This window comes from Marmota flaviventris, chromosome 1, assembly GCF_047511675.1.
Source record: "Marmota flaviventris isolate mMarFla1 chromosome 1, mMarFla1.hap1, whole genome shotgun sequence".
Classification (NCBI taxonomy): Eukaryota; Metazoa; Chordata; class Mammalia; order Rodentia; family Sciuridae; genus Marmota; species Marmota flaviventris.
Genome location: NC_092498.1, coordinates 21313925 through 21340491, shown reverse-complemented (window position 1 = coordinate 21340491; position 26567 = coordinate 21313925). Strand labels below are relative to the sequence as shown.

General features: G+C 37.4%; 1 protein-coding gene across 1 annotated transcript in view; it reads right to left on the bottom strand.

The window, feature by feature from the left end:
• The window catches only part of Chchd3 (coiled-coil-helix-coiled-coil-helix domain containing 3), a 268160-nt gene that overhangs the window by 87027 nt on the left and 154566 nt on the right, over positions 1-26567 (bottom strand). The window contains exon 5 of the mRNA XM_027950153.2: positions 6611-6694. Coding sequence (XP_027805954.1) covers positions 6611-6694 — 84 coding nt within the window. The remainder of the gene's footprint in view (positions 1-6610; positions 6695-26567) is intronic.

The window sequence follows — 26567 nt, the reverse complement described above, 5'->3', positions numbered from 1 at the left end:
TGAAATCCTATTTATTGTAGCAAGCAGGATGGATAATGCTATTTAATACCTGGTGTACTGTGCGCCATCAGCTCAGAGCTTTGTGCTCCATGTTCTCTTCTTACCTTAAGGTTAATACTTCTTGACAGCCGACATGGTAAATAGAGCCCCAAATTAAGTGCTGATCCCATGATTTGCAAATCTTTCCTCTATAGTTAGACATAGAAAAACTGGCTCCAGTTAAGGGGATCATTTTAACGGCATGCACTTTTAAAGCTCACCCCTGAAAAAAATGTAAGTTTCATATCCCTAAAGCCAGATTAAAAAAGCAATTCAAGGTTACTCAAACCACATTTCCCATTCGAAATTTCAGAGGTTAACAGAAAAGCCAATGTGCTTGGAGGATTTGTTGAATAATGAATTAAGGATAAGACCACCATATCCACTAAACTGTATTGATTTTTTTTTTCCCAGAGAATGAAATAGGGGAGTGGGGGAAGCCCATATTCTTGCTACTTTTGAAAATATCTGCAATAGGAAACCTCCCTTAAGAAAGCAGGTAAGAGGCAAAATGGTTCAGTTTGCACCTAAATTATATATAACTGTGTCAATTATATTAACAAAGATACGGTGATCCTAGGCTTTATTAATTTTCATGCCCAAGAGTTAATATTTAAAAGCATTTATTATTTACCATTATTTGTTAACAATAAAAAAAATGAGAGTAACTCAATGTACATGTTCCAAGCAGATTTGCTCAAATCTCTGTTGCTTGAAATGACATTATAATTAAAAGCAAAATTGGCTTCTACTGCTTCAATGTCCAAATTCATGGACCAGAGAACTTCATCTGCTTCTGCAACTCCTAGTAACTACAGAAACCAGAGGAATCTCTTCTGATTTCAACATGAATGAGGAAGCCAGCACAAAATTTCCAAGTGTAAAAGAATAGATGTCTCTAGGTTGGCAAGTACAAACTAGTATAACCTAGGCAGGCATATCTATCTAGTAGACAATTATGCTTTTAGCTATTGGGTTAAATTTCTTATCTCACATTACATGGCCAAAAAGTTACTCCATGACCTGAAATCATTGACAATTGTTTAGAAAGCATTTTAGTGGAAAAATATTAAATGTTTTATTTCTTAATCCTAAAAACTATTCTTCTTCTTATTTTTATTATTATTATTAATTTATCTTCCTATCTTTCCCCAAAACAGATTATTTGTATTTTAAGTGTCTCAAATGTTAGTGATCTGATTCTACCATGTGTTAATCCAGCTACATATGGAAATATTCTATGGCCAACTTCAACTGGTAGTAAAACTACATCATAATTTCTCTCCATAAGGAGTATATTGGGCTGACAATAAATTGTTCTATTGTCATGTCTTTTTATTATCAATGTTGGCATTATCTGCCCGTGCCCCCTGCTTTCTGTAGAGGAACACAGAAACAAAGGTATTAATTGACAAAGAAGTCAAACAATCAAAAAGCCAATTAATCATACAGATGAGTCCAACACTTTGTGATGCAATAGAAGATATATCACCCACCAAAGGTGGGAGACTTTTAAAAATTGCTCATTTGATGTAAGCATGACCTTAGGACTTAATTAGTAACTCTCTCCACAGGTGACAATCTAGTAGTGTACTTTACATCTTAAGGGTGACTTATTTTTCACCAGCCTCTGTGTCTTATTCTCTTTCTCCCTTAGTTCCAGGGGGTTGACTGCAGTATATATGCAGTTGACTGGTGAAATCCTGAGTCTGTACATTGAGAGCAAGACATGCCCCACATGACCAGCTGGTCTGAGTTTTATAACTACTTCATTAAGCTTCTCTGGTCTCCCTCAGGAACTCATGCCACTAAAGCTTTTATATTCCCCTTCATGCTGTGCCAAACCCCACCAACCTTAGAAAGGCCAAGAGCAAAGTGGATTCAGTAGCGCAAATTAATTCAGGTTTATAATTGAGAAGTTTCACATGCAAGACACACCAACTCTCAGAGTCAAGTCTTCGTGATGCCTTGGGGAGGCAGAGGCCTTTGTCCTGGAAATCCCAGGAAGTCTGAATTCGACCATCTTGGACTCCAGCTGAGAGCTTTCCTCTGGCTTCCCTCCCCCAGGACCAACAGACTACTGGAAAATACACATTTTTCCTCACGAACATGTAAACAATCCAGACTCTAATGAAATAACTCTAGAACAATTTAGCAAAACTAAAACTAAATGTTTTTTTTTTTTTCCTAGAAGATGAAATGACTATGCTATAGCAACACTGTGAAAGTATGAGCAGATGAATGAGCATCTCAAGAAGTTTCAAACTGTTCAAATGGTTATAAATTTCTTACTTTAAAGTGAAAGAAGCACAGCTAGATATTAAAACAACTCTTAGGCATATCATGCTACAGATTGCTAGGTGTGAGAACTTATTTATTCCCTTTTGGTCCAAGTTTACCTAGAACTACCAAATCCTGGGGTAAAGTTATATACTTTTGATGTGTAATGCTTTCAGACTACGAGGTAGCAATAATCGAGTTATAAGACTGGGGCTTATAATTATAATAAAAAGTTGTATCAGAAGCCAGAAGGAGCTAACCTACCACCCAAAGAACTGGCACTACAATCAGCAGGATTTAAGTTCTTAAGTACAGAACTAATACATGTTTAAAAGATAGCATTAGTGGTGGCTAAAAGCTCAGGTCTTGAAGCTGGCTCAGCTCCACCTTTATCACATTTGGGCTATATATTCTTGGGCAAATTTAAGCCTCAGGATCTTTGCCTAAACAATAGGATGGTAGGCCCCTCGTGAGGTTTTCTGAGGATAAACTGAGATAATCCATGCAAAGTATCTAACAACACATAAATGTTCTATACATGTCACCATTATCTACTATAATAATAATGATGTTATCTATGACACCAAAATACTCAAAGTTAAACTTGACTTTCATATAAGAGAGATTTAAATTATTAAAGAAGGAAGAAAATGCTAAACATTTTATGAATATTTAAAACGTCAACACTCATTGTTTAGGTATAACTGAATGGTTAAGCTTACTAAATCTCAGATTCATTCACTGTACTCCTACTATGTGTCAACTGCAGAGGATAACAAAATAAAATGAGATCTGCCCTCCAGAAGTATACAAGATAAATCCTCTTAACTAATCACATTATTACAAATATAATGGGGCATTGTAAAGAGAAGTATTAAGGCATTATGGATTTGTCAATTATATCTTAAAACTTGGAAAACCAAATTATAAATCCCCTCAGAGATTGGGGGAAGTCTCCTTAAAAATATTTCAGTCTTCTTTTTGAGGACTGCTCTGGACTTCCTCTAAGCAAATCACCAACCAGGAATTAATATTCTTCAAGTCACTTACATCAATAAGAAGGAATAAATATTGTCTGAGTCCCTTTTGGTCACATACCTAACTGGGACACCTTTACTATTTTTTAAAAAAGTTTACTTTTACATCTATACCAATGTGGTTTGATAAGGTAGCAACATGTCTTTTGTCAATCTAGTTGATAGGCAGATGGTAAGCTCATGTAGGGGTTCATCCTTGGAATGATTTCTGTCAAAGGCTTCTTGATATCTCCCCTCTTCTCTACTAAAAATACATAACTGAGTATCAACTCGAGGGTTTTGTCATTTCATTTGGTTAAAAGAAAGATATGTGCTTATGTTCACTTTTAAACCACAGCAACCTGGATTTCAGAGTAAGTTAGATGATTCTGCAACTTAATATTATCACCATTACATTTTTTTCACATTATATACTATTGGCTTTAGCACTTTCATATCTTCTTACACAATGGATATGTGGAAGTCCTAATAGAAATGGTTCTAGACCCTTCACTACTAGAACAATATAACATTTCTTCACAATCTTTTTGTATCAAGTCTAGAAGATACTTCATCACTAAAGACCTAAATGTCTTTGATGAATTCCACCTGCAAAAAAATTGAACTTAGTTATTCTAGAAATGTCAATAATTAACAAAAACAGGACTTTATAGATGTGGGCAGAAGACATGAGAATATTGGATAACACTAATTTTATGATTATTAGGATCTTGCACATAATGAAAGTAAGCAATATTTTGTCATTGGCAATAGCTCAAATTTGTTAAATTCTTGTCAGTTTTCAAGAAGTCTTCCTATAGGTCACCTTATGTAGCTCCCCCCTACCCCCATGACCCACAAAGATGAGCAAGGTACAGAGCAGTATCCCCATCCTACAGACGAAAAACCACAGAAGATGAAGTGACAAGTCCTTGCCCCCTGACTCCCAGTCTAACATTCTTTCTTCTATGTATTAAACAAGAAGTTAAGTATTTACTGATAGTAGAGTAACCATTCCACCCCAGTGATACGCCTCAGTTTGCATTTTAAAGCCCTTAGTAACTACTTTCCAGCCTGATCTTCAAAACCATCTTGCTTCTGTAAGAAGACACTAATCACAATATATATATTGTATACTATTGGGTTTGTATGAGAGGACCTCACCGTACCATGTCCATGTGATCTTCTACCCTTGGTTTACTTGAGGCTGAACACAGTACTTTACTTGCTGAGCAGCCAGCCTTAATCTGCCTCAAGAAAATCCTTAGTCCCTTGTAAGAATCACTGAACATTCTCAAATGGGTAGATCTATTGGAAACGGAAACATTTTGCAATGTCTTTTCTTGTACCCTACAGAGATTAAAGACAAATTCATAAGGCACCTAACACAGTAAAACTTAATAGCAAAGAAAACTATCATCTCAGAAACTTTCACTTGCATTCATTTATTCAGGTAATATTTACAAGTTCTGTGTCAGGTATATTGCTTTGAAGTATGCAAATAAAATAACAGCCATAGAGTGAGTGGTGACCTCAGACTGGACACTATTACAGATGCATTATGAGTATTAGTTCATTTTGACAGGTTAGTGAGGTAAGAACTAATGTACCTTCCTTCTACAATGAGGAAACAGAAGTTAAGTAAGATGCTGTAAGTTACTCAGCTTGCACATGCCACGTTAGGAATTCATTCTCTTACCAAGTCTCCTATGCTTCAAAATTCTTGCCAAGATAGCAGCCAAATTACAAACCCCCTGGCCTTCCAACTTACCAAGAATTCCCTTGTATCAGGGCTGTGACATTGGCTTGCTTCCCTAGTATGACAGGCCTCTTCCCAAATTTCATCTTTTTTTAATTTTTAATTTTTATTTATTCTAACTAGTTATATATGACAGCAGAATGCAATTCAATTCATATTACACAAATAGAGCACAATTTTTCTTGTCTCTGGTTTAACACAAGTAGAGTCACACCATTCATGTTGTCATACACGTACTTAGGGTAATGATGCTCATTTCATTCCACTGTCTTTCCTATCCCCGTACCCCCGCTTCTCCTCCCTCCCCTTCGCCCTATCTAAAGTTCATCTAGTCCTCCCACGCTTCTCCCCATCCCATCCCCATTATGAATCAGCATCCTTGTATCAGAGAAAACACCAAATGTCATCTTTTTAGGTAGGCCTTCCTCTTCACCCAACTTCACACCTACACATTGGCCCCGGGGTGCCCTTTTCCAATTAATTTATTGTCCCCCTTATTATCCATCCTGCCATTCAACAAGTATAATGATTTTTAATTGAATTTAAGTTCTGTCAGAGCAGATGGTTAGTTTATTTTCTTCACTAGGATATCTTTGGCACTAGAAAGGACCTAACATATATAAGGTGCTTAAGTAAATACCTGCAGAACAATTGAGAAAATGGTGTTTCCATTCGAGAAGCACGCAAACCAGTGACATACGGAGATGCTAAGACACATTTAATATAAACATAATTATACCGAGTGGAGTCTGGGGATTTATTTCCTACCTTTTTTTTTAACTTCTTTGTCAAATATCATATTCTTAACAAATCAAATTTTGGAAGTCAATCAAAACAAAGAGAGAGAGTGCTCACTCTGTAAACTTATGGTCTATGTATAAAATTAACCTAGACAAGTGGTCTAGTTCATTGAACAGGGGACTGAGGAGGGGCACAAACTTCATTCTTAAACATACTGCCTTCTTTCCTTCCAGTTCTAGTTCCATTCATTGTGTCTCCCAACTCTAGATCCATGCCAACTAGTCTGACTTCTTTTTTCACAAATCTTTTCCTCAAGTCCTACTATTTGGCCTCTATCACCATTCTTGAAGGAGACATTCATTTCTTAGCCAGAAATGCAATGAAACTGAGTTTCATAATGACAACGTATCCTTTAAATCAGGACTACTTCTACAAACACACTTAAGTTTACTCAGCATTTAGAGGAGTTAAGAGTAGCATTCTCTGCTTCACCTGGAGGCAATGCAGATACAGACAGACTGAATTAGGGAAAATATTCGGGACAGTTCTAGTATGGTAAAATGTATCAATGAGTCAATAATACAACCCTAACAAAAATGACCAAAGAAATGACATTCCCAGAGAGAATGGCCTACCTGCTTGGCCTCTTCATTTCCTGGCTACTTTTTTAATGAGTAAAAGCAGTTTAGTTCTAATTTATTGATTTTTAAATAAATATACAGGAAAGCTACAGATGTAGTGAGAGAAGAGAATCAATGACAAGAAGTAGCCATACCCTCTCCTCCAGTCTAGCCAGCTGCTCTTTGTAGAACGCATCCTGCTTCTTTATCATTCGGTCTTTCTCTTCCAGCTGCTTAACCTAAAAAAAGAAATGAGGAATATACTATATCAAGAAAAAGCAGCAACAGCAAAGCAAAAGTCAAGTACAAATTACATTAGAAATAAGTACACAAAGCTGACAATTTTTGCAATCTATTAGGTCTCTTCCATAGAAAAATATTAATATGATGATGATTGCTGTATTTAAATGTAAAGAATGAGTCTGCATTGTGTTATTGTTATTATTTTTTACTGTACAGCTGTGTCCTACTTTGTCCAAATATATTTGAAAATGCCAGGATACAGCACAGTTCTCTTTTGAAGTGTAATTTTAAGGATTAATATTTTACACAATAAAACTTTTAATTTTTATTCCAGGATATATAGTTACTAACCTTGAACTACAGCAAAATGTCTACATAACATTTTGTCTATAAGCCTTATGTTTAAGAACTCTGAAATTACCCAGTGAAACATGCCTGTAAATATATGTATTATTCTATCTCCTTGTTTATGAAATAGCAGCTTAGGGGACCAATAATCCAAAACTATTTTAACTATTTTAATAATTAAAAATAATAATAACTGAAATTAATAAGTAATTTTAAAACATTTAGTTATGTTACTTCTAATTTATAAGACCTTATTTTACAAAATTAAAACATAGGCAATCAAATATTTTTGATCTTTAAAAAATTAGTAAAGATGGCTACTTATGGAATTTTTTTCAAAATATTTTTTTTTAAAGTACTTCTTAAACTGTTGTTGGTATCTGGATTATGTTTATCTGCCTTTATCCAGGTCAGAAGGAATCTCCTTATCTCACCTGAGTTAGAATTTTCACATTTTTTTTGTTCAGTGAATGCTAACCACATGTCCAACTACAACTTGTAAGAAATAAATGTGCTTGGGCATTCCCATTCTTGCATACATGCCAATTATTTGGTAAAGAGATCAGTATCATCTGGCTCGATCCATTTGAGTGCCTGTCCCCTCAACTACCTGCTTATTTTGGGTGATTTCACTTGCAGATTCGTAGGCTATTTTGTTACTTACTTTGTCTTCAATATCCTGCAGCATGTTAAAAAACAAACAAACAGTTATTTAACAATGTAAGTACTATTTTTTCCAATTTCACAGAGAAATTTGATGAATAATATATAAAATGCAAACCAAAAAAGCCAATGGGGAAATAATAAGAGGAGATGCCGAACTTGAGACACATTTAAATGTCACTGTGCTTTTACAGTTTAAATACAAGATTTCAATGAAAAGTTTGTGCTAATTGAAAGCAAATAAATAAATAGAAACAAATACAACATTAGGATTATATAAAAATACATTCAAATGCAAGTACATAATCTAGGTTTCTTGGTGCAACAATATAAAAATTTACTAGTCTGTTAGGAATATAAAAGAATACATAAATACAGAAGAAATTTTTGACATACAAAGAGAGAAAAAAAATGTAAAGATTAAATAAAGAGAAGAGACTTCTCTAAACTCAATATACATGCCCAAAATACAAATTAAGAAAATACTCAAAAAATCTCAAAAAAATTTTTGAAAAAAAAAAAAAAACACACAAAATCAATAGAATAAGCAAAGGAAAAAAAAAGGAAAAGAAATTTCAGCATGTACTGTGACAGTTAAAGTTATTAATATATAAAGCCCTTAAAAAGCCTTTATCCCTCCCCCAAATTCCCACCCCACCCCACTGCGAAAATAAAAACCAAAAGAAAAATACACTGGGAATACACACACACACACACACACACACACCAAATTACAAATATAAACACAAGAAAACAAAACCAACCAGCAGCACAGGAAATCAGAGAATGCAATTAAAATAAGGTTACCTTATCCTCTATTAAACTGAAAAAATTATAATAGTATTGGCAAGAGTCAGAAAAACATTGTCTCCTTTATAATGTATGGTCAGAATGTAAGTTGGTGTAAGTATTTTATAAAACAATTTGACAGACTGTAAAAAGTAGTAGGTCTTCAATATGTATCTATGCACTGACATCTAAAAACTCTACTTCTAGCACTTCTTAAATAATTATGGCAATATGCAAAGATGTTCATTACAGGCTTGTTGAGAACTACAAAGAAACAAAACCCCAAACCAATTCAATAGTTAAGCAGTACCTATACTCAAAATATACTAAATAAAAATGGGAAAAAAGAAGAAGATTATAAACAGAAAGTCAGTATGACCTCTTTTAAATAGGAAAGGGGGAAGGGGAGAAAGACCAGAATGATATTCTACAACATGTCCAAAGAAGTCACAGCATGGTTGATAGGCTTAGGATAGTTTCCACTTTCTTAATTTTGCTTATTTATGTTTTCAGAATTAATAATACTTTTTAGTCAAGGAACAAAAGAAAAGAATTTGTTAAGGTAAGAATCGGAATATTTTTTCCTGATTATGGTGGTTACACAATTGTATGCATTTGTTGAAATTCAAAGCTGTATATCAAAAAGAATGAATTTAACTATACAAAATTTAAAGCAAATATAAATTAAGCATACTAAAATTTATGAAATATAAATACATGTGTATATAAATGCTATTGCTAATTTTATCATGTGGCAAATTTTACTTTCAGGCATTGAATCATGGCAAATATTAAGAAAAGTAGAGAAGAATCCATATCTAAGAAAATGCAAGCAGCTTTATATAAACCAACTACAAAGTGGGAACAACAGAAGTCTGGGGAAATAAGATATGCCCTAACAATAGAAAATTTATTATAAAAATTTTGGTCCAGTTACATGATCAAACATTAACAAAAATTAACAAGTGATATTGTATAAGAATTAATTTTTTAACTCAAAAATATTAAGTGGGGGGAAAAGCAAGTCATCAAATGGCATGTACAGTAAATTCTTGGATCGGACAGGGAATGATGGGGAGGGAGGTAGAGGAGGAACAGAGAAGCGTGAGAACCTAGTACCCTAAGAGGAAAAAGAATAAACTATGCTAAAATGTTCACAGAGAAAAAATAAATAAAATGTTTACAGAGATTATGATATGCACAAGGGGATATATGTCATCTGGACTCTTCTCTGTTTTCCATAATAAAATTATTACTTCTGTAATGAGAAAAATTATCTTTTAAACATCAATATTAATACATGTATCTTTAACTATGAGATGGAAATGTAATATGGTATAGAATTGCAAAAGAGTAAACTATTAAGTAATTATACTTTACAATTCCAAAATTTTAACAGCTTGAACAGTTACACATAGCATGGAAATTATTTTACTTCCTAAACCCTCGATATATTCACGCTTGCTTCTCTTTCCCGTTCAACCTATGGCATTGCCTACCATGGCTGTTAAAATGCTAGCAGTAAACAACCTTATCTTTTGTTCACACAGTGAGAGTTTCAGAAAACGCAATGAAGCCCTAATGGACATTCCATTATAATTATTTAGAAAACACTAAGAGAATTCAATACTGCAAGTATAATGCTGTGCCTACTGGGGGACACTGCACCAACCAACAAATTAATTGTGAAGAGCTGATTACAACCTAAATCAAAGAGGTACAGAAATATTCTCATTCACTCTTCTGAGACATAATCCTTAAAATAAATTTTAAAGCCACACACCAAAAAGTCAGACAGGTACACTAAAGACACAAAGAAGAAGATACTTCCAACATCATCAAACTATAGGCTAATGTCGCAAATCTCCTCAACTACAACAGAATCAATAGTTTGAGATCCACTGGGAAGAATAACAAAGCAAGAATCACGCCACAACACTTTAATGGCACACTGCTTTGAAACAGTTAATGGGATGCTGGGAGGAAAAGTCACACGATATGAATCCTGAAACTTAAATAAGCCTAGAATACACTGACTAAGCTAATAGCTGCAGAGAATGGAGAGTCACACTCAACTTAAGGCAAGCAGTAAACTAGTTGCAAGGAAATGAAACTTCTCTGTAAAACTCTCTAACAGGCACAGAATCATAAATGAGCAAATAAAAACAAAGAGGATTATAACATTATTATTGTGGTAGAATCATTTCAGAGGGAAAGATGAGTATAAAGTCTTTCCCCATCTCCTATTTGCTATTCCTGAAAGAAACATATACTGATTAGTTTTCAGGTCGTGCTCAATTTGGAATAACATGATTGGGCTTGAAAATGTGATAGAATATGCTTAAGTGGATCATTATGGAAATCTAGAACTTCCAACAGGCAAGAAAAACAAAGAAAACAAGGGAATCACGTTTTAAGGAATCTAACACAAACATTCTGATGTCTTAACTCAGTGTTGGTGGCTAGATTAAAAAAGGAGGCACACGTGTATTTCCTTCCTTAAAGTCTCGTCTCTCCTCAGAAGAGGTTTAAAGGTGCTCAACAAGAAAGGATTCATGAAGTCAACGCAAGAGGAAACTTTAGCTGATATGACACATGGCTTTACCTTCCCATATAAATTCTTAGGTAAATGTTCATGCTGCAAATTTCTCGGCATCACTGTGCCTTTCTGTCCTGGTTGCTCCTGAGGACCAAGGTACAATGCAAAGTGCACGACACTGGGAACCCAATGACATCACAATCACGTAGCTCAAAGGTAATATGCTATGATTTCATCCATCAAGCACAAGGCATATGAAGGCAGGGTTCTGTGTGATGGGAAAGCTTGTATATTTTAAATGATCAAGTCCTTGAAATATCAGTTTTCAGTTTTAAAACTCAAGGTAGAAAACAGAAGGTACCTGTTTGATTTTCCATGAGATAATACTATGAAGCCTGAGATGACTAGGATTAAGAAAGGACAACAAATCTAAATCACTCTAAATAGGAAAGCCCTATAACCATATTCCCTTTTATTCTATATTTCTTAACATTCTGAAACACATATAATGAGCCGGGAAGATTAATTACTCATAATCACATGGATAATGTGTGGCAGGCAAAATCTGTACCTATCTTACAATGTATTTGGATAGATTAGCAAATAAGACAAGGAAAAGAACTTTATTCCTTGTTAAAATTACATGTGTGGTGCAATATATGGGAACCTAATAAAAATATGCTCGTATAAAACAGAAAGAACCGAAATATCAAAGGGGGCTGAATCACAGACTTTTAAGTAATACTACATTTGGAAGCTACAGAACATAATCATTGTGAATATCAATTAGGCGTAAAAGAATAAAGTAGCCTGTATTCAATTAGTGGGATATTAGGCTTTTGTTATAAATGAGAAGTTACACAGGGCTCCCTGAGCCTTTATTAAGTGGCATTAATAAACAAAGAATGACCCTTAAAGCAATGTTTTACAAACCACACCAGAAGGTGACCTTCAAGAAGGTAACGCGTCTCTGTGAACTTGGATGACACCTTGCCTATGATCAATATTATCGTCTTTTCAAGGAGTACTTAGAGGAATAAGCTTCAGTTCCTAGCAAATCCCACCCTGAAACGTGAAAACTACACTGATGTTGACTAACATGTAATACCTGAGAGAGGCTAGACATTGGCCAAAGATGAGGCAGCTGCCCTCTCTTCTAACAGCCTCTGAACCTGACTGAGGTCTGAACTCAATCCCAAGCCCCCAGAGCTGGAGCCAAGCCTGTTGCTTGTCTTGTCTTCCCCCAGAGAGTTTCAAGAACCGGGTCTACATTTCTGCTTTTTCATACTAACCACATACTGGAAAGAGCCAAATGAACACAACCTTTGTTACTTAGGGGCATGTCTGCTCATTCTCTTGAGATAAGAAAGCAGAGACAAAGATGGGTGATTTTTGAAATTAAAAAGAGAAGCCAACAATGAGTAAAAAGAGAGTATATAAACTTAAGGTTGAAAGTGATCTGGTGGTATTGTGCTTTAAATTTTTCTATATTTCAGTTTACAGATCACGGTACTTGCCACAGAAGCAAAATTAAATGCTAAATGAAACCTGAATTCTTATCTTTTCAATTTCATAAGCTTTATTCTACAGTTTGGGAGGAGTGTTAAACCATACATTTACATCTCCAATTTTCTAATTTAATTTCATTGGTCAGAACTTATTAATATAATAGGAAATAGGAAACCCACCAGGGAGGAGGACATAGGCCACCCTGATGATTATCCTGATTCTACCAAATCACCCTACAACCATGTACCCACCCATCCCAGCACCCATGTTTCAAAACTGCCCTCGAACATTACTTCATGTAGTTTCTGCCAAGTTACAGCCCTGGCTGTCACCCCATTTTCTCATCTCATAAACCCTTTCACCCCATCTTGTATGGCTCCTGTTCTTGACTTTGTCTTCTATTACACACATTCACTCACCTCTAGTCCCTCTCCTTAACTCTAAACTCTTCTGGGGCAAGAAAAAGTCTTTACTCCTCTCTGTTTATAACCTTGGCTCAATCTGTGTCTGTACTTCCTGCAAAGGAAACAGTGCAGGGTGGATGAACTGAAATGAACTGCACTGGGGGATAAGAGTTTGTACAAAGCAAGCAGACACAGCTCCTGGGAAGAAATCTCTGATTTACTTGAAAACACCACAGTGCACACAGTGTGATACCATGTGCACGTGTTATGTAGGCTAAGCTCAGAACAAGGTGGTGCCAGCAGGTTACTCAAAAACACAGAAGCCAGGAGCAATCAGCAAGTCTTATCAAAGGCTCAAAACTAGAAGCTCAAAGAGAAGAGGGGATGGTACAAGGGACTTCATTTATCCATGTCTGGATCAACAATTATATTTTGCTAATTAGCACAATGACTGTTAGAAATGGGACTTTACTAGTGAAAATGGTCCATTAACTACCGTGACAAATGCTAGATATGGGTTCTTACTGGTAAGATAAAAGCTATGAGAAAGCTATAAGGGCTAGTTATCAGACTATAAGGATATTCTTACATCTGTTGCATGATTGAATTATGAGACTCCAACACTTGTGGCTTTAGGGACCTTAGGGATGGTACCTCAGAACTGACCTCCAACTGGTCCTGCATCCAACCATCCACTTAAGAATGAGACTCTCATTTTTGGCACTACTGACGTTTTGGATCAGATGACTCATAGTTGTAGAAGCCATCTTGTACACACTTTTTAAGAGATCGGCAGCATTCCTGGCCTCTCACCTGCATGGCCCAATAGTGCCACCCTTTACCCTGAGTGGTGACGTGTCTCCAGACACGAATAAAAGTTCCCTAAACCTTTCTTCCCTACTGAAAACCCCTTGTTTAAAAGGATTCTTGGTTGTCTGAGGCCAACTGTCAGCAGTCTCATTTACCTCTGGGGAACCTTTCCTGCAAAGAAAGTACTTAACGGAACAGAAAACTGGGAAGCCCCTGAGTTCCCATAATGGGCCTTATGAATCATTTTGTACCTGCTTGCCAATAAATTTTTGTTCAATAAATGTCTTTACATATTGGAGACCTGGGCTGGGACTGTTTGTATTACAACCCAGAAGTACAGCTGAATTGCAAGCAGTGTACAAAACCTGCAAGAGTGGCCGCATCCGTATAAAGTGATGAATCATGTCCCAGGAAGAGGGAAAATTGGAAATTTTAATTCGTTATTTTCAAAATAAGAAGGAAAAGTATAAAACAGGTACATAAGCACGCTCTTTTCCAGAGCTCCCTTTAAAATAGAGGCCTAAATCACACATAAGTTGTTCAATCTAGTGAACTGATGTTCAGTTCAGGCAGGATGGATATTTAGTTCACAAGAACTCGTACTGGTTGTTTAACATCTGTTCTGCTTGGGCAGTGACGATGCTGTGCTGTTGTTAAATATTTTATATATCATTCCTAAGAACAAGGCATATTGTGATTCCATTATAACTTACAAGTTTCATGTTACAAAGCAACATGAAATTTCAACTTGAAAGGTGCTGGAGCGCCACCTCTCCTCTCCCACCACCCACTGAAGAAGAATACTCATCACAATCCCCAACATCTAAGGGACATTAAATAAATTCTGAATCAACTGTGAGGGTTTGGTGATTCTCAAATAAGTTTTTTGGTGTGTTTTGTTTTTTACTAAGGATTGAACCCAGGGCCTTAGGCATGCTATGCAAGCACTCTACCATTGAACTACGTCCCCAGCCCTTGTTATTTATTTATTTAGTTAGAGACAGGATCTCTCAAGTTACCCAGCTGGCCTGAGACTTGTAATCCTCCTGCCACAGCCTCTGGAGCCGCTGGGATTATAGACCTTGTGCTACCACATTGGCTCAAGTAAGCAGTTTTATCTTCTCTAATGACACTGGCTTTAGCTACTGCATGCTTATGAAAGACACAAGCGGAAATAAACAGGCATCAGGTCTAAAAGACCTTGTTGAGTCAAATTCAGCAACTGAATATAAAACCAAGTTCTAGAAGACTAAGTTCTATAAAATAAATAAGGATTCTATGTCAGAAAAATCAATAATGAGCTTAAGAACTTCAAAGATAAGAATTAAAACTGAAAGAAGAAAACGTGGTAAAAGAGACAGTATTCAATAAAACTACTATGTAATTATATAGACAGAGAGTGGGGAGGGACTTTTATTATCAAATTCAGCCATGGAATAGATTGGTGCTATCAACTATTAAATGCTACACTACATATAAACAGCAGGGTGGTCTTAACTTTAAATCACAGCTGTTGTATTACAAAGTGGGAAGGACTATGAAGCGGTTTGGAGTTATATAATTTAAGGTGCAATTACACTAAAATGTGTATCTCTTCTTATTCCATATTGTGGGGAATAAAAGTTCCATTTCCAGGCACTTACATATAATCTTGTTTTGGTGTGGACATTAAAAAGCTCAGAAACACTCTGACATAGAGATGCTAGTTATACTACATTGTCTTACCAAGGTATTTGGTGGTGCTGATCAGAAAAATAAATTGGACAATAACATGAAGACAATTACTATATATCTCCTGAATGCCTGTTCTTTGGATTAACTTGTATTTGTTCAATTTAGATTTAGATTTAATGTTCACACTACTGAGACCAATTGGCTAGTCAACTTCTCTTCCAATCTATTTCCCATCCAGAGCTGAAAAACACATCCCAAGTTCATCCAGTTCATTTTATACACAGTAAGTGAGGCTCCGAGTTCCTTGTTGGCGAAGAGAATTCTTTAAGGTCAGAAAGTGAACTGATTCTGGGATTCCTGCCTCTTGACACAGTGTATTTCCCATCACTCTGGCTTTATTTCTTCCTGCTGACTTGAAGTTAAAGGAAGAGAATGTAAAAATGACTAGTCAAATATTTGTAGCTATTTTCAGCACTTCTCAACATAAAGAGATTTTTAAAGATTTTCTGCAACAGTTAATGTAAGCTATTCTAAAAGTATTTTCAAAACCACTTGTATACAATGGCAGCTCATGATGAGGAAATACCTGGGAAGGGTGAAGGAGAGCAGCAGCAAGACAAAGCAGGATGCCTCTGACCACGCTGTAGGTCTGACACCTGCCATGGGGAAGAGAGGAGGAAGGCCAGCATGGCTCTGAGAAAGTGTTGGTCAGGCTGATGCCCTTCGCAGCAGGGTCTCTTTAAAGATGATATGAAGGGCACATTCTCTTTGTTACCCATGTAATCTGATTTGCTAATTAACACAAAACAAAACAACAAACTGTGAGCAAGTCTCAGATGTCAACTTCCAGTCCAAACAGAAGGTTAAACTTTAGCAAACTAAGGATGAGGTCATGTGGTTTGCATGTGTCAATTCCCTTGAGAACTGCTTCACTTAGGTAGGACAGGCTCAGTAAGTCCAACTAGACCCAGGAACACAGTCTGATCCATTGATTCTATGCAGTAGAAAAAGCAATAAAAATGCATTCAACAGTTAAGCTTTAATTGCATCTTGGCTACTAACTCATGGTCTCGGGCAAATTCTTGAATCTTTTGGGGGAGGTTTTCTTAATTATGAAATTTGGGGAATAAGCTAAAGAATAGATATCTGAGATCCCTCTAACATTCACATTTTATGCATTATATTTATCACAAAATTTCTTCTACAACTCATTTTGAATCTACTATATAGCTAGGCCAGAGGAAATTCAATAAATGAGTCTGTTCTGCTGCCAAATTGCTAGGATGTGACAAGCACACATTAAACAACATTTGGAAATAACCACGTAGATGTGACACCTGGTTGCCGGGGGCAGACATTGCATGGCAACAGCGATGCTCCCTCTCTGCCTGCCTTGGCACCAGCCGTGGGTTCAGAACAGGGCCTTAGCAATATTCACTGGGCTGTTCCTGAACCTAACACCACCTGAAAAATTACAACAGATAAAACTGGGGCTAAAAGAGCCCACTTCTCTAAAACAAGTTCAACTCATTGCTACCAACCAAATCACACTAGTTCACATATTCTACATCAGAATAGGAAGGCCAGCAAATAATCAGCCATGTTTGTCTCATTCACAGCTCTTTACAGAGGCTGGCACAGTGGAATTACATCATATGCACAATTAGCTTATGCAAACTCAACTAGCTGGGTGGAATGAACGAAGAACAATTGATATAGTCCCAGGAATTCTACCTGCGCCAGGGGGAAGCCAGGGCAGGAGACATGCATCAGCTCTACTCTGGGCCTGTGTCATTCCCCACGTGCCCTCGTAGAGAGAACATCTTTTCCCAGTGAATGGAATTCTAGAGCTTGAAATCAGTCACATTTCACTCACAAACCCTTAAGTGACAGCCAGCATTTTCATCTAGTGCTCAACTAAAGAAAATTACTGACCCAATAATGGAAGGAAATCCAGCAGTGTTGTATTCTGAAGTATAATTTTGAACCAAAGAATTTTTTACCTTGTGTGCAGATTGGAAATTTAAATCCTTAAGTTAGATGTAACTCGATTATATTCCAAGGAAAAATGGAATTTGGAAAAGTATTTGAGATAAAAATTACTTTAAAAACAAATCCTCGACAATGGCCACTGGTAATGAAAGTGTGGTAAAGTACCTGGTCTTCATAATATCCCAGTCTCCCCCCAGCCCAAAGGGGAGGGGATTCTTGAAAGTCTTTAGCCTCTGTACAAAGCCTCCAGCTTATCTGACCAAGGAAGCTCAGTTAAGAAATAAGAGGTGAAAGCCTCAGGCTTAAACAAAGTCAGAAAGGAAAGAAGTCGTAGAAAGGAGGGATGGTTAGATGGGAAGGTACCTGGAGCACAAATCACCTGGATAGAACAACAGGATACACAGGATGAAAATAAGCCACTGTGTTTCCTGGATCAAGATGGTTAAGAGGGATGAGAAGACAAAAATTACTGTCTGTTGGAAAAGCCAGGCTGAGAAGCAGTCGAAGGGAAGCAATCAGCCCTCTCATCTCTTCATGTCTAGGCCCTGGCTAGGGTGGACTTGGCTTTGTTCCCATCCCTCTTTATACTATGATGTGGGAGAACCATCTCAAATTCTGGAATCTCTTGGAACACTGGGAGTGCTTTTAATCATAGTTTTGCTGTCCAGAAACTAAGAAATGAACATAACCAAATGTCAACTTCACAATTTTTAATATCCTTATTGCTTTTAAAGGTCTGTAACAACATAATTGCATGGCAAGTCTCACTACATATAGCACTGTGAAGAAAGTAGTGCAGTTTCTATGCACATCTTTTATTTATTTCCTTATTTTCAGCTAAGGTAATAGTTGCAGATAAGAGTCGTGCCTGAAATCTGCATCTGGAATAGCTGTCTGGTGCGCACAGAATCTATGGCTCTTCCCATTGGAGCACACCAGGCAGACCCTTCCCTAGGTTTGGACCCAGCAATAAAAAACAACCCCATCACTTTGATTAGGTGTTACCGGCTAGGAAGTCAGAATATTATTAACTACCTGTCTACTTTATGGTTATGGCTATCATTTTAATTATATATTGCCTTTTTGGCTTAAAAAATATCTTTTTGTAAGATTTTTGTATCATTTGAACAGATGCTGAAAAGCTTCTAGCAACCTTTCAGACTGAGGAGCTCATTGATCAGAGTCCAGACTGCAGGAACGTGAACTCCACCCTCAAGCCTCTTAAGCCAAGTTTAAGTAAATCACGTATAAGATGATGATCACGATGACAAACCTGGAGTAAAGTTTGATGCCACGTTTCTCAGATATTAAAAATACCCAGACAAAAAGAGAGAGAATCATATATATCAGAAGCAGAAATATACCTTAGAACCAGGAGCCCACAGGTATTAAAGATACTTTTAATATCACAGAGTTAGTCATAGCTAAGAATAGAACAGAGATTACCTTGACTCATATTTTAGAGTTGGCATACTAAAAAATACCTCAGATATTCTTTAGAACCTACCTGTGAATAAGCAAGAATCCAAAAATAAAAATTCTTGATATATTATTCCAAACATTACTTCACCCACAGCTGAGCACCCCCACCATGCATGCGCATTCACACACACACACACACACACACACACACACACACGCATGAGCTGCCATTTGCATTGGTGATCATCTATAGCACTTCTAAGATGTAATTTCTTTCAAGAGGCATTTCTATCTGAGATGAGCACTGCAGAGTGGACAAAGATATTACAGACCACAAATCAACACGGCTGCATGAAAATACATTCACCGAAAGTAATACATATGTACGTTAAATATAAATAACCAAGATCTGTAACTCAATTAGTATGGCAAGAGAAATATGTTGCTTAAAGCTCTAGTTTGGTCCTTTAAAATTTTTACAATATTAGCAGCTACTCCATTTTTTTTTAAGTTGAATGTCTTGTGATCTTTGCCATTTGTCACCCTGCACAGAATATTCCATGCTACAGTAAAGAATTAGTGATTTTTCTAACTGAGCTAAAAAGACAGCCTGTTTGCTTTGAAAAATGGCTACCACCTGCCATTAATCTAAAACTGAAAACAAGCAGTGTAATGACATTTAGCAAGTTAACACCCCCTCTGCCACTTTCCTGTAAGAAGAGCATAAGAGACATTGCATAATCTTCACAAAGAATTAAAATAAAACTTCTAAGAAATAGGTTTGTATTTTACTACTAATAATGACATATGAGATTATTAAAAGCAGACACTGTGCCCCTGCAGTGTGACAAGCCGGGTTTAAGTGCTGAAGGAATCCCCTCCCAAGCCCCTCTATCTTGTTCCTTTATTCTTTTTGTCTGCTGTCAGATGAATACAGCAGTAATGATGACATGATCAAGGAAGAGCAGACAACTGGCTGGAATATTTGTAAAAGACTGCCTAGCTGGTCTTAGCAAGAAGCTATCTTTTGTCCTACTAGAGCTTTCTGTCACCTGAGGTAGTCTGCATCCTCAAGAGATGAAATGCAACATAAAACTATTAATTGATGCATCCTCCAAATAGTTCCTGTAACCCTTTGGAGAACTTTCCCAATTTGGTTGGTAGGAAGGCTGCCCCCAACCATCCAGCTCTAAGTAAGCACACAGACATGATCCAAGCACATTACACAATTCACTAGAGTCTATAAATGACTCTGGAGCTTTGTGGCTGTGTCTTTGCCTGCTGGAATAAATAAAGCATACACCATATACATGTTAACATGCTAAATTAAATGCTAAAATATTTTACCCACCTGAAGAACAAAACCAACTTAACAAATCTATTCATTTATTCAACAAGCATCCAATGAAAATCTATTTTGTGTAAGACTTTCAGACAGTAAGTTGGACATGGTAGACTATAATAAATAACTACACCAATTGCATCTCATTCAATGACCATAAACTACAATTCTAAAGCTCCCATTTACACGCAAAGCTATAAAACTACTAAGAATCCATTCCTGTCTATAAATGCTGTCTTTCAGGAATCACAAATTGGGTAGAAGGCAGCTGCACTAGTTATATATACAAACAATCATAATAAAAGATAATGTATGAAAAGGACAGTAAGTGCTTCAAGGAAAATAAAGGATCTGATCAGCTGGACTAGAACTTGAAAGCTGGATGAGTAGGATTTAGATGGTCAGAGATCAGGTCAAAGGCCATCACACACAAAAAAGGGGCAATAAGCAGGTACAGAGGAGAGAAGAAAGGAGACCTCAGCATGGAAACAGCTGAAGAGGGAATTAGAGTAAGAAGGCAGAGTAAGTGGGAACAAGTCTGCAGGAAGATTTAACAGTCTGGCTGGGAGGTGGGGTGCGGGGGCTCTAAAAGGTTTTGAGCATGATAAAAACAGTATTTTAGAAAGATTAATCTTGGTCTATAGGACAAACAACAGGGAGGACAGAATACCTTAAGGAAAACCCTTAGGGAGCTGTGGAAAGGATCCAGGAGTGAGATGGCAGGACCTCCATGAGCTGAACAACAGGTATCTTTCCACCAGCACTTTCTAAATATCTCCACGAGGCTTTAAAAGTTATTTTCTCTCATTTCCAGTCTTGGTCTATGGTTTAAAATCTGATATTTAGGAGAATTATGGTGCCACCACATGGGAAATAATTCCTGGGCATTTGCCCTCATCCAACTCATTACAAGTGCCAATGTCAGTCCTTTAAAAGTCCAATTTGAAAAGTCCAATTTGCTGCAATCTATCACTAAATTTTAAGTCCTTTAACCTAAATGAAAGGTTACTATATAAAATCTCCAACTTTAGTAGAACCCTGGTGCCTCTCTCTATGTCTTAAAATATCCTGATTTTAGTATTTGTTCAAATATTTTCCTGAGAAGTGTAGTATGCCACCTCTAAAACATGAATCAAAGTAACCTGTATTCTGTTCTTAATTGATAATTTAACTATCTTTCTGATCTTCAAAGCATCCTTTCATATCCAAGGACCCTGGATTAAAAGGAAGATCCTAAAAGTTAAAACTCTAGCCTCTCCTCCAACGAAGAGATCAACCTTTTCAGTAAGTGGCTGAGACATCCCAGGAAGTGGGCAGACACGTGAACCCTGGTCCCAATACTGGAGCAGGCCAGGCAGACTCCTTTAGGCTCTGGGACACTTCAATAAAAAGAAAGATGGAGTCAAAGGGATAGATCCCTGAACTCGAGTCTGAAGGAAAGCCTCTTCTGATAACAAAGATTAATAATAAGTGCTAATAGCTGCAGAGCTCTTCAGTTTATAAAGTTTCTTTTGTATTCATTATATCATTTAACTCAACTCTGAAAACAATGCTAGGACTTAATCAGATTCTCAAAGCTATGCCTAGAATATTGCATAGCAGAGGAACAGTGAAATAACAAACTCTACCAAAATTATCACAGTTCACATTGGAGCACACTGAGAGTCACAGAAGCCAAAGGAATTGGCCCAGTTATATGGCCAATAAATGGTCAAGCTTTTTGGAATCAATGGCTCTTGCATTATTACCACAACTACCTTCACCACCTTCTTTACTAAGCCAGGCCAGGCTCTGCTGGCTGTTCCCTTTTATCTACTCTTTCTTTGTGGCACTTGTAACCACAGCACACAATTCACACAGTAATATTTAAGGAGAAAGTTCTTGGTGTGAGGTGGTATTCACAGAGCTACTGCTTAGGGGCAGGAGCAAGAATAAAGAATTAATCAGAATCAGGGCTGCCTATGGAAAACATACATCAAGAAATAACTCAAGCTTATACAAAACCACAATGGGCAAAAGTATAACTGTTGGAGGCCTTGAGGGCAGGGAGCAAATCTTTTTATCACTGCGTGACTAAAGCCTAGCCCAATGCCTGCAAGTTCACTTGTCCACATTGCTTAGGTTCCTGACAGACCAGGAGGGCTGAACTCAATGTATACTCTATATTCCTCACCCTTTTTGTACTCATGAACTATTGGAACTTCAAGTATTAGCTTTTTGACAAAGCACATTTCTGCAAATTACTCTTTGCATGTATGTCTCTCAATTTAATCCTGGGCATTTGCAGGTGTCATTGGCTCTGTGTCCCTGTGCCAAGAGCTAGCTCTAAGCAGTCAACCTACTATTTCCATTTCTGTTGGTCCAACCTGACTCTTCCAACTTCATCACACTGAACAGAGCCATGCATTACTCATTAGGGAAGAGGTAACAGGTGCAGCAGGTAAGGGCAAGAACGTCACCGTTCCCATCACATCTATGCCCATGGCATCCCTCAGTCTCACTACCTTTTACTCATGGAGTCTGAGTGGGGTCTTGCATGGTGCTCAGTGTGCTCCAGGCAACTCGAGTGGGCTGGCTGTTTGCCACAGGACGATCATGGCTGGCAGATATGCTACAGGTGAAAGAAGAGTCAAGGGGTCGGGGGTCAGCAAAGTAAGAGGAGTAAGGGAAAATAACTAAGGGGTACAGGTGTCCTCACAGATTAGGGCAAAAGGAGGCACAAGCCATTCTCAGCCATAAAGCATCCAGGGTAAAAAGGGTGTGGAGAAAATGACAGAAAAGCTAGAGGAGATGGGAGGCCCACTAATGCACAGCAGGGATTCGGCAGCTTCAGGAGGCATGCCTGACAGCTCAACACGGAGGCAGGGAGAGTGCAAGCAGCCCATGCTTGGGGAATCAGGGACTGACATGGACATTAAGGCAAGTGGTGCTGGCCTGGGAAGTGGCACAAGAGGACTTGTGGCTCCTATCCAAAGAGCTAGCTGAAGTTTCTGTCAAAGTCACCTCAGGAAGAGAGCAAAGGCTATTTCCAGATCATTTTGGTAGAAGGGGTGAGGGCTATTGATATGGTGTCCTGGCAACCATCAGGAAGCAAATGGGTCAAGGCAGAAACTGAAAATGGTTCTGTTAAAAGGCCCAAGGAATGCAAAGTCCTGGGCAGCTTAAATTGCTTTCATTCTCCTTCTTCCTATAAAAGTCCTGTGACTTTACAAAGTTTGTTGTAAAAGTGACTTGGGGAAATGCAAATGGTGTGTACTGAGGTGTAATGAGGTGCTGGAACTTATCTTGGGCCATCCCAGCTTCAGCCCACTTGTATCTTCCAGACACATGCTTGCTGTCTTCCCCATTGATTTGGACTTATTTCCCAGCAATGGTCTTTTGGCTCTTCATACACTTCTTTTCTAAACTGTCCCCATCTCCTGCCCCAAACAGGTAAAATGTTTAAAACTTTTAGCAACTACCCAACAGCAAACTTTTGAAGTGAGTTCACTGATCATAAACCAACCTGACATAAATAATAGAATACACAGATAATAAAAGTTACTGATTAAACATGAATGTGTCCTATGTCCTTCTCATTCCTTCTTCTCTGCTCAGTTGCTACTCACTTTTCACCTTTTGGTTTCCTTATCATTGCTAACACAGAGAATGCCAATTACACCAGCGAATTCAGAAATGAATCCTATCCATAACTCTCCTTTACCCTCTATGTGCAATTAATCACAATATCATAGGAATTTGTATTTTATGTATCACCTTCTGGATTTCTGTTATACTGACCATAATTTAAGACCTACTGCTAATTGACTTATATATTTTTTAAATATAAGTAGGCTTATATATATTTTTTAATATAAAGTAGGCTCACTTTAAAAAGTTAAACAATTATAAGGGAAATCTTGATAGATTTGCTACACTAGAAAACCAGACTCAACTAACATAAATGGAAGATAGCAGGGAAAATACAATAAAAACTATTTTTAGTTAGAAACTGTCACCTGGCCCAAGGGTCTGAATACTTGCTTGTCTTTCATAAAAAGGTAAACAACTGCTAGTGGTGAAAGCAAAATATCACCACTGATGTTGGCAGTAGATGTGGGTAAAAATCACACCTAATCCACAGTTGGAACTCTCAGTTGAAATTTTGGCTTTTCTACGTACTAACTATGTGATACTGGACAATTACTTTACCCTCTCTGTTCCTTATTTTCTCATCTATAAAAATAGAATATTAATAGTATTCCCTCGTAAGATTGTTATGAGGCTAAAGGTGTTAATATGTAATGTGCTTAAATCTTCTATGTTTGTCAAATAAAAAGCGTAGTAGAGGATAGGAAAGGTAGCAGAATCCAACAATCACTAGTATGGCAATATGTAAAAACGTGGATGTGTAACCGATGTGATTCTGCAATCTGTATACGGGGTAAAAATGGCAGTTCATAACCCACTTGAATCAAATGTATGAAATATGATATGTCAAGAGCTTTGTAATGTTTTGAACAACCAATAAAAATAAATAAATTAATTAATTAAAAAGCGTAACCAATGGCAACACTGGGTTCTGCCAAAAGCCTTATGTGCACCGTAACAACTAAGGCACAACAAATGGCACTGTCTACTACATGATGAAAACTCCAGAGCTCGATAAACCAGAACCCCAACTGGGTCAAGATGCAAGCTGAAGGAGGCAAGGGGAAGAGAATGCCGAGACTCCAACTGAAGCCAAGGGAATGCACCCCGCATCTCTTCTGCTTTTCAGCTAAACCAGAACTTTTGCTACCTGCACAACGCCTCCAAGTTTAACAGCCTTTCGTAACTGAATCAGGTACATCCATGATGAATTAAGTCCTGACACAAGGATCTATAGGTCTCCTGAGACAGACAGTGTTGAAAAATCATGACGATGATAACAGAAGAATGGGACTTGGGGAAAGGAAGAAATTATGCCTAGGGAGTCTGAAAAGGGTTCACTAGAGGAGGTAAACTTCTAGGAGGAGATGGCCCAGGAGCCTGAGAAGCTATTCATTAAGCAGGCAAGAGAAGGGGCACCAGAGGTGAAGGGAATAGGATGTCCAAAACCCTGAAGGGGGAAAATCAGGCAGCATTTGAACTCTGATAACACACGTGAGTGCCTGAACAGTTCCCTTTACCTTGTTTACACTGAGAAAGAAAAATCACCAAATATAAAAGTCCTTCAACAGGGAGGTCTACTGATGTTGAAGCATTGACTTCTTGACACTTCCTGCTGAGGCTGAACAAGCTTAAAGGTGAATGACAATGCAGAGGCATTCCAGTGGCTGGGGCCAGGTGGCCAATAACAGAGGGAAGGGAAGAAAGATTTTTTAAAGATAGCCTGAAAAATAACTGTCAACAATGTGACATTGATGTAACCAGCCAGGAAGCAACTACAGAGAGAGATGACACTGGTGGGCAGCACAGCTTTTGGGTGCTTCTGAAAATGTGCAGTCGTCCTTCCTTTGGGTCCACTATCCACAGGGAATTGTTCCAGGACCCCAGTACAGAAATTAGAATCTTCAGGTGTTCAAGTCCTTTAAAAATGGTGTAATATCTGCATATAACCAACACACACCTTCCTATGTACATTATAATAGTAATAATCTTCATCTCTATGTTACTTACAATACAGATACAATAAAAATGCTATGTAAGAAGCTGTTGTGTTGTATTATTTGGGGAGTACTGAAAAGATTTTACATGTTCAATACAGAAGCAACCATCATGGACGTTAGTTTCCACATATAGAGTACATGAATGAGAGGTGAACTTAGCATTGTTCAAACAGCTGCAGAGATCTGGGAAATGGTGGGAGGCTCCTCGGGCAGGGTGTTCCCACATATCACCTCATTTGCATGGATTTAGCATTGTGATCAACACAGGGGTCATTCAAGGTTTTTTTTGTTGTTGTTGTTTTTTGTTTTGTTTTTTGAACTTTCTGGAATTGTATTTGGAATACCTTTGCAATTCACCACTGGTCGAATCTGTAAATGCAGAATCCTCTGATACTGAAAACCAACTGTGTTTCCAAAGATGCCTGGATGAAAATCAGGGCTATCAACAGCCAAAGGCTCTCTAACTTTTGATTAATTTAGAGTGTAGTGTCCAATCAGAGAAAAGAGGCTATGAGTGTCAGTTTACTTGATCAATGATTTCTGCTGAATAATTGGGAAATGATGTTATAACTTTCACCACCTAGAAATGAGGATGTGATTATGTTCATTCAAGGTGCTCCCCAAACTAGTACTATTATATGTGTATTCAATAGGAAATACATTTTCCCACAAAATGGGGAAAAAATGATTTTTAAACCTTAAAAAATATAATCTGGTTTATACATTTGTTGTGATGGATGGATACAC